General features: G+C 34.8%; 2 protein-coding genes across 2 annotated transcripts; both read right to left on the reverse strand.

Annotated features, from left to right (window-relative positions):
* Positions 1-653: 653 nt before the first annotated feature.
* Positions 654-9,950, reverse strand: LOC111695945 (uncharacterized). The gene is made up of 9 exons (XM_023465422.1): positions 9,533-9,950; positions 7,293-7,347; positions 5,732-5,930; positions 5,356-5,473; positions 4,646-4,738; positions 3,692-3,788; positions 3,061-3,127; positions 1,973-2,107; positions 654-1,081 (listed from the first exon to the last, which is right to left on the reverse strand). Exons 1-9 carry the CDS (start codon positions 9,636-9,638, stop codon positions 971-973), a joined length of 981 nt encoding a protein of 326 aa, XP_023321190.1. The 5' UTR covers positions 9,639-9,950; the 3' UTR covers positions 654-970.
* A 4,085-nt stretch (positions 9,951-14,035) lies between these two features.
* LOC111695929 (cholesterol side-chain cleavage enzyme, mitochondrial-like) lies at positions 14,036-15,576 on the reverse strand. The gene has a single exon (XM_023465405.1). The coding sequence runs from the start codon at positions 15,524-15,526 to the stop codon at positions 14,135-14,137; it is 1,392 nt and encodes a 463-aa protein (XP_023321173.1). The 5' UTR covers positions 15,527-15,576; the 3' UTR covers positions 14,036-14,134.
* Between the last annotated feature and the right edge of the window lie 400 nt (positions 15,577-15,976).

Below are 15,976 nucleotides of genomic sequence, written 5' to 3' on the forward strand. Positions count from 1 at the left end.
TTTTACGTCAGACTGAAATATTTTATGTCTTCAAAACTTCACTTATTGAAGTGCTTTTGAGAAGAAAAAAAATATTTTGAATATCTTAAGTAACAAAATAGATTACTTTCTTACACTTGTACTGCGTGAAATCAAAACTACATAAGCTACAAAGTCACAAAGTCATAAAGTCATAAATTTGAAACTCGAGAAATAACAAATAATATTATTGATACAATATATACTATACACTTTCATACTTTCTGCGACAAAAACAATTTTGTGAATAGAGGGTTATAATTTTCAGCTTTCTTTATAATTCTATATTTTCATAAAAACAGTAAATTTTGAACAAAACCATTTGTTTTAGCTTAATCCAGGCCTAGAGCTCGCCCTGACAATACACAATTAATCTCAGTTTAGTTTAAAGGGAAAGTTATTCGAAAATGCAAATATTACACTTTATTTTGTAATGTGTAATGCAACTTTTCTATTTACAGTTTGCTTTAATAAACTTCAAGTCAAGAATAAGTCTAAATGAAGATTATAAGTTTTTAGGTCCGGGGGGGGGGGGTCTACAAAACCTAAAATATCAATTAAACAAATATAATGTCAATTAATAAAACATATAAATTAAAGTTCTTTTTTGTCATATAACAATTATATTTACGAATTATTCAAAACTAATATTAGAACTTTTAAGATTTAAATCTTGTACTTATAACTTTTTTTCCTAAAGAGAGATTACAGCCAAACCAAAATTAAATATAAATTTAATTTAGGATTGTCTGTCAGATTTTTCAGAAAAAGGATTTAAATCTTAAAAATTTGGTTTCAAAGATAATCCGCAAATTTTTTTTTATAACCAGGAAGTTATATTTTTGAGATGGTCCTGCCGTACATATAAATCATAGTCTCCTAATTTTAGGGTTTGGGACATCTTTAAACAATTGCGGAATTACTTTAAGCTATTCCTTTTTTACCACTCACTTCAGCCGAGAAGGGAAAGGCAGAATATTCTGATTAATTGTTCAAAAACAATTCTTGAATAGTCGGGGCACAGGGATCTTATCGGCCATTCAGCCGACGATTCTTCAGATTCCTGATTTCAGCAGACAGAGTTGAAAACTAGATAAGGACTATCTTGCTTCTTAATAATCTATGACAGATCAGGGACAAAACTGCCGACATAATTCAAAGTACCCTTTATTTTAGAGGGGCGTGGGTCTAATTCACAACAGTACCCAATTTAAACCTTTGACTGATCATTTTTAAAATTGTTTTTTTGTTCTCTTAGATTCAAAGAAAACAAAAAGTTGATAAAATCTCCGTCGTGATTTAGGCCAAACCTCTTTAAATGGAGGCCATAACAAATTACGAAGAATGCAGTCCCTTTAACATAAATTCATAGTAAAGAAATGGCACGGGCAAAAAAAAATTTGCAATGAGTACATTCCATATGAATCCAACAGTTTGTTTCTTTTAGAGGGACTTTACAAGTAATTTCAAGAACAGGGTGTCCCAAAACATGGGAATTGAGAGACGACTTAAATATCGTCTTTGATTTCCGATAATGGTTAAATGATATAAAGTGCCTCAAAAAGAGATTGAAAGCCTAATGAGCTTTCCAAAATGTGGTGTACCTTCGGTGTAAATTAAAATTGACGGAGATATTAAACATTTGAACAGTTTTGTTGATTTTCAATAAACTGGAATCTGGGCAAATATTCTAATATCTCCGTCAATTTTAAAGGTTAAACAATGGTAGACCACATTTTTGAAATCCCGAGACTAGCGTCGTTTTTCGGTGTTAAATGTCTTATAGCTGTGAAACTACAAAATTATGTTTACGAAATAATCCCGCTTGGAACAAAGACCATATAGAAGTTGTCATTTAATTCCCATGTTTATTGGAACACCATGTACCTTCAATTTAAAGTGTGAACTATGATTTTTTTTCTAAATACCGTTAATACACAATACAACTCCATTCCTGCTGTTCTCCAGCTTCCAGGTCATGGTGAACATCGTGTTCAGCGTACAGAAGATCCAGTTCTTCAACAGATTTGTCGTCTTCCAGTTCAAGATACGATCTGTTCAGTTTACCAGCCTTACTCAAGGTATGCTTCTAAACACAGAAATTTTACTGATTTCAGAAATTTATGGGGAGGCTAGACCGCCCTGAGCCCCAGACAATAACCCCCCGAGCCTCATAATGTTAAAAATGAACTCCGAGTTTAGTGAAAAATCCTCAGATGAAAGATTCTAAAGGATGCATGGTATATTTTTTTGAATTATTTGTATTATACAGTTTTCTCACTTAAACTAATCTGCAAATTATCAGGTTCTAAGGCTTTTTTTTTGTGGGGCGTATGGTGGCAAAGTATCCCTCCCTCGAAATTTATATATTAAATGTTTGTCTTTCGAGAGTTTGTCTTTCGAGAGTTTGTCTTTCGTGAGTTTGTCTTTCGGGAGTTTGTCTTCTGGAGTTTGTCTTTCGGGAGTTTGTCTTTCGGGAGTGTGTTTTTCAGGTGTTTGTTTTTTAGGAGTTGTCTTTAATTCAGGAGATTGTGTTTCAGAAGATTGTGTTTCAGGAGTTTATCTTCCAAGAGTTTGATGTTTTGGATATCCTGACTCCTGAGTCCATTTATTTTCTCAAAATAGTTTTTTTCTTCTCTAATTTTATGAATAAATCATTCGACAGATAAGCCCCTATATATGTTTGATTTATCTTTTAGATCTAAAGTTTGAGTTTGAATGTGCAAGATTCTTGTTGGATGGTTAGTATAGTTCACAGAGGTCTAGACTGCAAGAGAAGTTGCATCAAATTTCTCCCATACTACTGAAAACTATAAGGAATTTGCTTCGCAAATTCTCTTTTATAGTTTTCCTAGACTAGGTCGAATAGGCAATGCCTTGGCTTGATTTTACCTCAATATCTCACTTTTATTTATTTTTAGACCTAGACATTTTATAACCATGCATTTTCGTGCCTCTAGCTTTAGATTGAAAAGAGTAATTGGCAAAATTCTGATAGGTTTTTACGTGAGAGCTGGCAACCATTGGATCACTGTGAGTTACCTGATTATCTAGAACCTTCCTTACACTTCCTTTCTTCATCAAGGTTTCACAACTGCTACAGTGCTCCCTGATAAAGATTATTGTGTGTAAAAACTTAAAATCTGAATACATATTTATGACGAGTTATATTTGCCATTTATTATGTCATACTATTTGCTATTTCAAACATTTGCGAAGATATGAAGAATTTTGTCTCAATTGTATTTAGATTAGAACGGAACTAATAATTTTGTAGTCCTTTTATCTTTGCATCCGGTTGGGTATTATTGAAAACCATGAACTGCCTCCATGCTTAGGTGATGAAAATAGAAGGAATGCTAATTAGTGTATTTATAGGTCTGCGGAGTGTGGACGGAGTGTTCAAGGTACCATCCACTTATAGTGTGGCGAGTCCGATTCCCTTTATTTACCCATTTTCTGATCAAGGATGATGTAAATATCCTTATTTTTCTTTCTAAAAATTGGAATAAAATTGGAATGAAAACTAGCTCTCGTGGAATGTTCACCGCGAAACTTTGAGTTTCGAGGCATTTAACTTTGAGCTAAAAAAACAAGGTTATCTACATCATCCTTGATTGGACAAAGATGGAGGTTCACTTGAAATCACGTCACAGTCCCTTTAAATGTTTACTTTGAAAAAGTTGAAAATGAGTCCTCTGATCTTGTAGGAGAGGGAGGTGGAGAACCTCTGGAAGGGGAGGAGGGTAGAGAGGTTCTAGAGTGTTCGCCTGAAATCAGAGTTTGTCAAAGATAACTGAACTTTTAAGGTTCTTTATCTTTCGTTCATAAACGGTTAATTTTGTTACGTTCTGGCTCAAATCTTCTGTTTGAGTCAGTATTTTGCAGTAGAGAAATAAACTTTGAATTAATTAGACCTTTCCCAGATTTTTATGATTCTCAGTCCTGATAATAGAATAAAAATGGATTACAAACTTAGAAATTCCAAATTTTAGACAACCTTGACTTGAAATACTCTCGTTGGTTTCAACTCACCAACTCTTTTATATTTTTATGTAGCCCTAGACATATCCAGTCTTAAACTGCAATGCCCTTGTGTCTAGCTTGAGGTTAAAAGGCGTAATTGGCAAAATACTGCTCGATTTTTGTGTTAGAGAGTGAAAATCTAGGTTTGCAGTGAAACTAAGCCAAACTTTACCTGGACCCCAGTGTCGAGAAGAAGTATATTAAACTTTACCTGGAGTCCAGTGTCGAGAGGATGTATATCAAACTTTACCTGGAGTCCAGTGTCGAGAAGATGTATATCAAACTTTACCTGGAGTCCAGTGTCGAGAGGAAGCATATCAAACTTTACCTGGAGTCCAGTGTCGAGAGGAAGCATATCAAACTTTACCTGGAGTCCAGTTTCGAGAAGAAGTATATCAAACTTTACCTGGAGTCCAGTGTCGAGAGGAAGCATATCAAACTTTACCTGGAGTCCAGTGTCGAGAGGATGTATATCAAGCTTTACCTGGAGTCCAGTGTCGAGAGGAAGCATATCAAACTATACCTGGAGTCCAGTGTCGAGAGGAAGCATATCAAACTATACCTGGAGTCCAGTGTCGAGAGGAAGCATATCAAACTTTACCTGGAGTCCAGTGTCGAGAGGAAGTATATTTTTGATCTGATTCTTCCCCTGTAATATTGCAGGAGGAACCCAGAGAGAAATCAGTTATAGAACCTTGGCAGGAAAAAAGTCCAGGAACCTCGATCCTCATCTTTGTTTACAAATAAAGTGTACAGCAGTTTCTGGGTGGAATGTAAATAAAACGTAGCTTAAGCAACAGTTTACAGTCCTTCAAGAAATGCAAAACATGTTCAGTAAGACCCATAAAACGGTATATTAGAAAGACGACATTTAAGACAATTTTGTGCACATTTTTTGTTATTAATAAGCAAAGCAAACCTATTAAATAAAATGGGACTGTGTTTTTGTGTAAACTTTACAGATGTCGGTTTTCATGTTTTTTAACTATCTGAGAGAATAATTTGATTCTAACAATTGTCTTCTATTCGACAGTTTTATTGGTCCCACTGTACAGGAGTAGAGATGGGCATAATTAACGAACGAAATATTTCAAAACGAACAAAAAACACACAAACGATATTTAATCGTTAAATCGTTGAATTTTTCTGATCACCCAGACGGTTAACTCATGATCTCTAAATGGAAAAAAATGAACGATGATTCATAAGAACGACTGAAAAAAACGAACGAAATGTGTCGTTAACAAACGATTAACGAACAAATTGAAAAAAAGCCAAATGAACCCATCTCTATACAGAGGTTCCTTTAACCTTGGGTCATCATTGAACATGTGGCTGTAGAACCAGGTCCTGTACAACAGTCTGTAGAATACTGGGTCACCATAGACAGCTGGGGGAGAAGGGAACACTCAGTAACAGAACCTGGCGACTTTAAACACACTGTAGACGTAATTGCAAGTAGGCCCTTATTTACTTGCTCTATTCATCAAGTTATCAGAGCAAAAATTGATACTTTTGCATTATTGGTTCTCGTTAAAATCGGAATCATGCAACAGAGTAAGAAGGGGTCTTCTCTGAAACGACGATATCTTATTCATTGTTACTCAGAAAGGGGGGTAAAATCCGTGTGAATTGGGAAAGTCGAACTTTTTAAATTGACTGTCTTTTGAAATTACGTGAACAGTCCCTTTAACGATGACTCTGTACACATTGAACCTCTCCAGTAGCTGTCGGTCACTGAGAGCGGGGAGAACAGACAACGGTTGGGTAAAGGTTGTGTCAGCGTTAACATCTCAGGAGACTTAGATTTCCAAGGAACTAGATCTATTGAGGAGCAGAACAAGGTTCTATCCGAGGATTCCGAACAGGAGGAGGAGGAGGAGGGTCTAAACAAGATTTAGGTTAGAGGAGGAGGAGGAGGAGAAAGAGGAGGGTATGAATAAGATTTATATTAGAGGAGGAGGAGGAGGAGAAAGAGGAGGGTATGAATAAGATTTATATTAGAGGAGGAGGAAGAGGAGGAGGCTCTAAACAAGATTTATATTAGAGGAGGAGGAGGCCGAGGGGGAGGTGGGTCTAAACAAGATTTAGAGTAGAGGAGGAGGAGGAGGAGGAGGAGGAGAAGGAGGGAGCCTAAACAAGATGTAAATTAGACATAGATGAAATATTATAGAGACGGAGCAATTAAGATCTAGTTTAATGTTTATTGTTTATAAAACATACAGCGGATTCCAACGGTACCTGTACGGGCTGTAACCCTTAGTATGATTAAGAATTACGGAGAAATCGTTGCTTTTTTTAACCGAAATTTTGTTAATTTAAATTTTGGTTGGTCTATCAAAGTAATGAACGGACAATGGGGGCAGGAAATCTGTCTGTATTTTCTTTGGTCTTTTTCCCAAAGCATCGCTAATCAACTAATTCAGTTAGACGGAACCAATTATCTTGAGAGGGGTAAAAATAACAAAGAGTACACCTTCACAGAGAACCAGCTTGGGAACCCACTTTTCCCTGGAAATTTAAACTTTTTCTCTAAAAGTCGACTAACTCAACTTAGAGCTTTTAAACCTAGCTAAGGACATACATTCCTATAGTCTCTATACATTCCTATAGTCTCCATACATTCCTATAGTCTCTATACATTCCTATAGTCTCTATACAAGTTTGTTAGACAACTAAGTCTAGGGGGTTACTGAGTTATGAATATAGATGCAATGAAATGTTCAAAATTAATTTTGAAATAGCATTGATTTTTATCTACGAACATCAATAAGAAGGGAAAAATATATTTGAAGGTATATATTAACGTTATTTTAACCATGATACTTCATATTCACAATATTGATCTTTTAACCTTTGTATGATTAAAAAAATATGGAGATACCCTTCTATCTGGAGGTTCACTTGAAATTACTTAGCTAGTTCCTTTAACGGGACTGTAAGTTCATTTAACCCTCCATGGAAAGATGGCAATGTCCGATTCACAACGGTTCCGTTGAACTTTTATCGGATGTGGAATGTGGAAGTAACTGTCGTTTTTCTGTGAGTTTCCCTGTTGCTTTGTATAAAAAAAACAATGCGCAAGTCTATTTCATCGAGAAATGAACAGTTAAGGAAACAAAACATTAATATCTAATTGATACTTGATCAGACATAGCCGTCAAGTGTACCGTTGTTTATTAGGCATTGCCTTCTTTGCATGAAGTATCACTTAATATTACAAGTATTCTGTATAGTTCCAACTTGACCTGGAAAGGGATAATGTTGAGCATGTTCTATTTATTCTCTTGATGTTTGTTAATCCTAGAATTCCACCAGCAAATTATCATCAGAAGATAAACGAAGAAAATCAATATACAGGGTTACCCACAGAGAATGAAACTATGAAGAAAATCTTGAAGCTTTATTTTTTGTTTCTACATCCAATTAAGTATTTTGATGGTTTACCAAATGGTCTACAACGAATCCTAAATGCAAGAAAACGGACAAAAATAAATTCCGTACAATCGTCTTTGAAGTCTAATGCTTTGTGAGTAACCCTGTATATGTATGTAATGTTCGTGATCAATTCTGGATTTAATTATATTGAGACCCACAAAACTGTGAAATAGGAAGACGACTTTTAGACTTCAAGTTTTACATTTGCATAGTTTAACAATCACGAAACACAGCAATTGTGCAGTGTACACAGGTCCATAAACATTCCCTGGGATCATGTGAGGACCCGCACAAAATTATATACAGGGTGTCCCACGAAACATGACAATAGGAAGACGACTTGAAAGTCGTCTTTGGTATTTGAATTAATTTGTGACATTTAGTCTTCTATCTACTTTAACATGTATGATTCTTGAAACAATTATCACAAAATTCTCCTAGCCCTGGTATTTCCAAAAAGTGGTCTGCGTTTTTTGTGCTTTCAATATTACCGGAGATATAAAGAGTTTGGTTCAGATTTCAATTTTGTTAAATAAAAGCAAAATTGTCGAAATCTGATCGAAATTCTTCATGTCTCGGGCAATATTGAAAGCACAAAAAAGGCAGACCACATTTTGGAAATGGCAGGACAAGGGAAATTTTGTGATTATTATCTCTAGCAATTTACTTCTAAAATTAGATTGACAAATAAACGCAGCAAATTATATAAAAAATCAAGACGACATTCAAGCCGTCCTGCATACTGTCATGTTTCGTGGGACACCCTGTATCTATATAGCTGAGCGAAGAGCTTTAATATCTAAATATATACATATATATATATCCCGCGCCGAAAAAAAAATAGTTGAGAGCATAGATATATATAAATATATATATATTTATATATGGATTTAAAAGAAATAAAGTTTATTTGCTGTAAGGAATATTTTCTGTTCACAAACATTTCTAAAGAACAGATCCGTTCAATATATTCTACAAGAAACTTTTAGTTCTAAATCATAAAAGTTTTTCTGCAAAAACTTGAACATTTTTCTCAAGTTTGATATTTCATTTCAGAAAATATAAAATGTCTCCCCGAGTTAAAGTTGTTGCAAGTTATAAAAATAAATAAGAATAAAAATAAAATATGTATTTTCCCTTTTCATGATGGATTGGATTTTGTTTATTTTAATCTATTTCAAGTCAACACTCAACATCAATTGGTTTAATTTTTGATCACGTGTTTAAACCCACTTACGTGACCCATTTGATATAATCAGAGGTCGAATCTTTTAAGTGAAATAGTGTTAATCTAAAAAACTCGATATTTGAATTTTTTCTCTTTTTTGCGGTAATTAGAAGCCTAGGTTTGAAAATATCGTAATGGGGTTTTCTGAAAAAGTTAATTCTGGTTTTATTAAGATATAAATTTATATCTATATATTTAATTTGCTTGTCTGTCTGTTCGTTTGTGTCCAATAAGCTTTAAAACGGCTGAACCAATCGGGCCCAAATTTAGTGTGGCAACCCTATGACCCCAGGGAAGTGTCATGATAAACATGTTTGCCCGAAAAAATGTCGACATTCATCTTTTGTAATTAAGCCTCAATTTCAAAAAAGAAAAATCTTCAAAAACTTAAGAATGATTAAATAGGCCACTTTTAGAGCAGCAGATAAAAGCTAAAATTGCTTACAGGAATAGGATACGAATATATGAAAATATAGTCATACACTTACAGTTATACTTACAGTTATACACTGATAATATAATTTTGTTTACTGCTTTAATATGTATGCAGATCTGTTCGTGGCATATGAAATTATTAGTTTACACTAATATATCGATGTTTACACTACAGCTGCCGAAGGTTTACTATTTAAACAAATAACTGAATAAATTCGGTGCATTCTTTGTGATAAACCAGCTCTACCTAAATAAACTTAATTTGTTGTAATCTCTAAATTAGTACGATGTGCTAACAGTAAAGCTTATTCAAATTAGAGTCTACTGTGCGAATGAAGAATGTAATGGGTATACAAACCTACTTATTATAATTGCTAATGGAATTGCCTAGAAACCGAACTTCAGTTCGACTAAATCTGCAAAACCCATTTTCCTCATCCTTCTCCTCCTCTTCCTCCTCCTCTCTCCCCTCTTCTCTCATCTTCTCCTTCATGATCCTGTTTTCCTTTTCCCCCACCTTCTTAAGTCTATACGTTTTCTAAAAAGAAAAAATATAAAACATAATGGAAAGAATTTCAAATCCTAGAACATCAATGAGGTCAAATGCCTGGCGATATTCAAAAGTCAACCCGGTCTGAAAAATGTGCTAGCTGCTGTATTTTCTAGAAGCTGCGTATCATGTTGTATTTTTCTAGAAGCTGCATTTCATGTTGTATTTTTCTAGAAGCTGCATATCATGCTCTATTTTTCTAGAAGCTGCGTATCATGCTTTATTTTTTTCTAGAAGCTGAGCACCTTGCTGTATATTTTCTAGAAGCTGCATATAATGCTGTATTTTCTAGAAGCTGCGTATCATGCTTTATTTTTTCTAGAAGCTGCGTATCAAATTGTATTTTTTGAAAAGCTGCATATCATGTTGTATTATCTAGAAGTTGCATATCATGCTGTATTTTTCTCGAAGCTGCGTATCATGCTGTATTTTTCTAGAAACTGTGTATCATGCCATATTTTCTAGAAGCTACATATCATGCTGTATTTTTCTATTAGCTGCGTATCATGTTGTATTTTTCGAGAAGCTGCGTATCATGCTGTATTTTAAAGAAGCTGCATATCATGCTGTATTTTTCTAGAAGCTGTGTAGCATGCTATATTTTTCTAGAAGCTGCATATCCTGCTGTATTTTCTAGAAGCTGCGTATCATGCTGTATTTTCTAGAAGCTACGTATCATGCTGTATTTTCTAGAAGCTGCATATCATGCTGTATTTTTCTAGAAGCTATGTATCATGCTGTATTTTTCTAGAAGCTGCATATCATGCTGTATTTTTTGAGAAGCTGTGTATCATGCTGTGTTTTCTAGAAGCTGCATATCATGCTGTATTTTTCTGCAAGCTGTGTATCATGCTGTATTTTTCTAGAAGCTGCATATCATGCTGTATTTTTCGAGAAGCTGTGTATCATGCTGTATTTTTCTAGAAGCTGCATATCATGCTGTATTTTCTAGAAGCTGCATATCATGTTGTATTTTTCTAGAAGCTGCATATCATGCTGTATTTTCTAGAAGCTGCGTATAATGCTGTATTTTCTAGAAGCTGCGTGTCATGCTGTATTTTCTAGAAGCAGCGTATCATGCTGTATTTTTCTAGAAGCTTCGTATCATGTTGTATTTTTCTAGAAGCTGCGTATAATGCTGTATTTTCTAGAAGCTGAGTATCATGCTGTATTTTCTAGAAGCTGCGTATCATGCTGTATTTTTCGAGAAGCTGCATATCATGCTGTATTTTTCGAGAAGCTGCGTATCATGCTGTATTTTCTAGAAGCTGCATATCATGCTGTATTTTTCTAGAAGCTGTGTATCATGCTGTATTTTTCTAGAAGCTGCATATCATGCTGTATTTTTCGAGAAGCTGCGTATCATGCTGTATTTTCTAGAAGCTGCATATCATGCTGTATTTTTCTAGAAGCTATCATGCTGTATTTTTCTAGGAGCTGCATATCATGCTGTATTTTCCAGAAGCTGTGTATCATGCTGTATTTTCTAGAAGCTGCGTATCATGCTGTATTTTTCTAGAAGCTTCGTGTCATCCTGTATTTTTCTAGAAGCTGCATATCATGCTGTATTTTCTAGAATGCTGTGTATCATGCTGTATTTTCTAGAAGCTGCGTATCACGCTGTATTTTCTAGAAAATGCGTATCATGCTGTATTTTACTTGAAGCTGCATATCATGATGTATTTTTCGCGAAGCTGCGTATCATGTTGTATTTTATAGAAGTAGCATATCATGCTGTATTTTTCGAGAAGTTGCGTATCATGCTGTACTTTTCTAAAAGCTGCACATCATGCTGTATTTTCTAGAAGCTGCGTATCATGCTGTATTTTCTAGAAGCTGCGTGTCATGCTGTATTTTCTAGAAGCTGTGTATCATGCTGTATTTTTCCAGAAGCTGCGTATCATGCTGTATTTTTCTAGAAGCTGCATATTACGCTGTAATTTCCAGAAGCTGTGTATCATGCTGTAATTTCTAGAAGCTATGTATCATGCGGTATTTTTCTTGAAGCTGCGTATCATGCTGTATTTTCTAGAAGCTGTGTATCATGCTGTATTTTCCAGAAGCTGCGTATCATGCTGTATTTTTCTAGAAGATGCGTATCATACTGTATTTTCTAGAAGCTGCGTATCAAGCTGTTTTTTTGTGCAATCGTGTCTGTAGAAAAAAATATTATTGCTGTCTATTTGTCTATTTGTCTATTTGTCTATTTGTCTAGTAGTCTAGTTGTCCATTTATTTAGTTGTCTACTAATCTAGACGTCCAGTTGTCTAGCCGTCTATTTGTGTAATTGTCTAATTGTCTATTTGTCTAGTTCTGTAGTTGTCTAGTTGTCTAGTTGTCTTGTTGTTTAGTTGTTTAGTTTTATATTTGTATAGTTCTATACTTGTCGAGTTGTCTGGTTGTCTAGTTGTCAAATTTTCGAGTTGTTTAGTATTTGAGTTGTAGAGTTGTCAAGATATGTTGTTTTATATGTGTTTATGTTATAAAATCAGACGTTAAATTTGGTTGTCAATGTCCATACTTTCTTGCCCTACTCTTAAATTCTGAGCATTATTTACAATTTTTTTTATTGTTTTCAAGAAAGCTAGATGTTGAGATGGCCTAGTATAAATACAAGACAGTTAGATGTAAACAAAGTATATTTCTCCGTTCTCCTCAGTTCTATACTGTGTCAACTCACTGGAGGATATTTCTATACTGAATTGAGAGATATGGACTGAAGATACAAGAGAGGACGGAGAAGGAAGAGGAGGGAGGAGAGAGGACAGATAAGGAAGATGAGTGAGGAAAGAAAAGTGAGAGGAGGTAGGAGGGAGAAGAAAGAGGGGATAAGGAAGAAGGGAGATAAAAAATGGGAGAATGGAGAAGAGAGAAGGAAGAAGGGAGAAGGAAGAAAGGAGATAAAAAATGGGAGAAGGGAGAAGGAAGAAGGGAAAAGGAAGAAGGGAGAAGGAAGAAGGGAGAAGGAAGAAGGGAGAAAAAAAGGGAGAAGGGAGATAAAAAGGGAGAAGGGAGAAAATCAAATTATATTCTTTGCATGAAAATTTGGCTTATAGTGGTGACTTAAATATGTAAATAATATATTACATGCATATTAAACTTATTTTTAAGTAAATAATTAACAATAAACAAATGTACTCTCCTAGACTGTACAAATACCGAGATTCATACGTACTCTATAAACCTACAGTTCACACCTTTGGTACAGTAAGCTGACACACAATCTTTTGGTACAGACACACCCACATAACGTTTCCGCCCCCTGAGTAAAATGGAATGTTGCGTGGGATTTTTCGATAATGTATTTGCATAAAACGTTTGTAGCTAAATGTTTTAATGAATTAAAAGCACAATACGATATATATTGCTCACATAGTAACATATCTTGTATGTACAGTATGTTCATGATAATTCATATATATATAATATTGAATGGTTCACTGAGTTAATGTAATGGATACTGTATATATCCAGTAAACGAACAATAGTTATGAATAAAGAAAGATGTACAGGGTGTACAGGGTGTGCCAGCAACATGGGAATTAAGGGGCTATAAGCTAATCATGGTGAAAATATCAATGCCAGATTTACAATGATAACTTATAACTATTTATAACACTGTTATTTTGGTTTGCAGTGTTAGAAAGGTTTTTGGACAGAAATTTTCTCTTTATTGAGAAAGTGGCTTTTTAGATTTAATTTTGTCCCAAGCTTTAGTGAGGTACAAAATATAATCTAAATATTGATATTATTTTGTTTCTTACAGCAAAGAAATAATTTAGCAGTTAAGTCTTCATAAGATCATTTTTACATTCAGTGATTTATTTTGTAAGTTATGAAAGTGAGTTTTGTCATGAAAAGCGGATTATACTCAAAAACGGGAAAGTGGGTTTTGTCTCGAAAACGCGACAATGTTTCAAATTCAGAATATGTACGAAAATGGAAAACCTAACATTGTCTTGAAAACGGTAAAGAGCTTTAATATAAAAGGACTCCTGTTATAATTTTGATTTAAAAAAAGTTTTGTTGTCCTCGTCATGTTTAATAAAATGTTGGTTATAGTTTTTATTATCGACTGTTACTCTCGATATAGGCCGGGATCCTAAAAACCCAGTCTTTCAATTTGTGCACAATTCTAAAAAGATACATGATAACCAAAGCAGAACATAGGAAAGCAAGCTAAGAACTTGAAGACAAATCTGAAAATTCTTTAAACCCGGCCTTGGATCTTTTTCTGTTTTGTCTATATGTATCAACAATATCTTGAAAACGTGTTTAATCTTTAAAAATTCAAAAACTTTTCTACTCACATCAAACATTCTAAGGATAAAAATGCAAAATACAAGATATTATTTGTTTATTATAAAACAATGATTAAGAAACTAAGGATGCTCACAAATGGTTGATTATATAAACAATGATACACGATATTTATAGATTTACAGAGGTTTGATAGAAATCTTGATTTTATCCTTGGGCACTCCGATCATCTTGGTTGCATACTCAGCCTTCTCAGCTGAAATCTGGAAGTTCTGAACCATATTAGAAACCAGGATGAGTAAACTGTTCTCTGCAACTCTGCGTCCTACGCACATCCTTACTCCGTGACCAAAAGGTCGAACTGAGGCGGCCATATCATTCTTCAGATCCTTGGGCATGTCATTATCTCTGATCCATCGTTCAGGTTTATTGACGCTTGGATTAGGGAAGTTGGTACTGTTGAATGCCATGGCAGAATTGGAAACCATAACATTAGTTCCTGGTGGTAGAATATGTTCACCAACCTTGACATTCTTAGAAATAATTCTGCTAAGAAAAGGAACTGCAGGATACAGTCTAGAGGTTTCTCTGAACAATCCTTTCATCAGAGGAATACTTTCTAGGATATCACCTGAACATGGTTTGTCTCCACATACAGTCTTCAGCTCAGCTCTGATACGTTCTTGAACATCTGGGTTCTGACCGAGCTCGTGAAGAACCCACATTATACTGGTGGTTGTTGTATCTACTCCGCCCAGCAAGAAATCACACACAATCTTCTCAACATCTTCAAGACTTGTTCCAAGCTTGAATAACTCTGCAGCAACTCCGTGTTCTAGTTTCTCTTTGTACGATGCTCTGATACCTTGTTTCAAGGTCGCAAGGATTCCATCAACATGGCCAATAAACATCATCCACTCAGGGGACTTGCGCTCAAAGTGCTCTTGAGGATTAAACATAAGCTGGGTTGTGCCTCTAAATAATCCACTATTATCTATGATGACTCTTTCAATAGCCTGGTCCAGGGGGAAATCCTTGGATGTTCCAATAAACAGCTCCAACAAGATCTTTGTAACGCTTCTGTAAACATCTTTCTGAATTTGAGATGAATCTCCATTCAAACGTTTCAGCAGCTCAGAAGCTTCTTTCTCAATTGAAGGATTCATCTTGGCGATAGCAGCACTCTTCAACATCAAGGGGTTTAGCCTAGATCTCTGCTCCCACCATTCTTCTCCTGCTAGGAAAATAAGTCCACGCTTTACTCCGTATTCCCTAGCATGGATTTCCCAAGATTCAGGTATAAAGGTCTTGGGATACCTCTCTCCGCTTGTACCAAGTAGATCTGAGGACATGCTTGGATCAGCAATGAACACCAAGTTCATGATCGGCAGCTTGAAGATTGGACCAAGTTCTTTATGCGCCTCTCTAGTGAATACATGAAGACAGTTATTCATCATCGCATGCTGAAACTTCTTTAGTTCGTCATACATAGGAACATTCGAGATAAATCGAGCAGAATAATAGCTCTTCTCAGCCAATCCTGGGATATTAAGTCTAGAAATCCGGAACATTTTGACTCAGAGAGATGCGTGCTTCTTGCTGCAAGAACTGAATGAAACTGACAGACTTGGGGAGTTTCTGACCAAGTTTCGCGGATTTTAACAAATTTTTTCGAGCATTCTTCTTTAATGTCGTCTTCAGATTTGAATTGTTATATCTTCAAAATGTAGACACAAATCTTAAATTGTTTTTACACAACGTTTCATTATTAAAATAAAGACTTCTTTAAAATTTAAACCGATTTGGCTTTAGATTTAACAGAAAGCTTTCAGTAATTTATTATAAATTGCACGTCTGGATACATTTAGTTAAATCAACTAAAGATAAAAAATATTGCATAATTTTATGTTTATAATAGATAAATAAATACGTAAAAGAAGATGGCTTGCTTAACATAATATAAAAAGTAAAAACTGTGATATAACAGCAATTTCTTTAAATTAAAATCGGGATAATCATAA

This window comes from Eurytemora carolleeae, unplaced genomic scaffold (assembly GCF_000591075.1).
Source record: "Eurytemora carolleeae unplaced genomic scaffold, Eaff_2.0 scaffold162, whole genome shotgun sequence".
NCBI classification, from domain to species: domain Eukaryota; kingdom Metazoa; phylum Arthropoda; class Copepoda; order Calanoida; family Temoridae; genus Eurytemora; species Eurytemora carolleeae.

Excerpts from the sequence above, each read along its gene's own strand:
- LOC111695945 (XM_023465422.1), bottom strand. The coding sequence starts at position 9,638 with ATGAAGGAGAAGATGAGAGAAGAGGGGAGAGAGGAGGAGGAAGAGGAG. Across the intron at positions 3,789-4,645 it reads CTCTCGACACTGGACTCCAG|GCGAACACTCTAGAACCTCT; the intron begins GTAAAGTTTGAT and ends CTCTGATTTCAG. Across the intron at positions 3,128-3,691 it reads TCATTTTCAACTTTTTCAAA|GGAGCACTGTAGCAGTTGTG; the intron begins GTAAACATTTAA and ends AATCTTTATCAG.
- LOC111695929 (XM_023465405.1), bottom strand. The coding sequence starts at position 15,526 with ATGTTCCGGATTTCTAGACTTAATATCCCAGGATTGGCTGAGAAGAGC.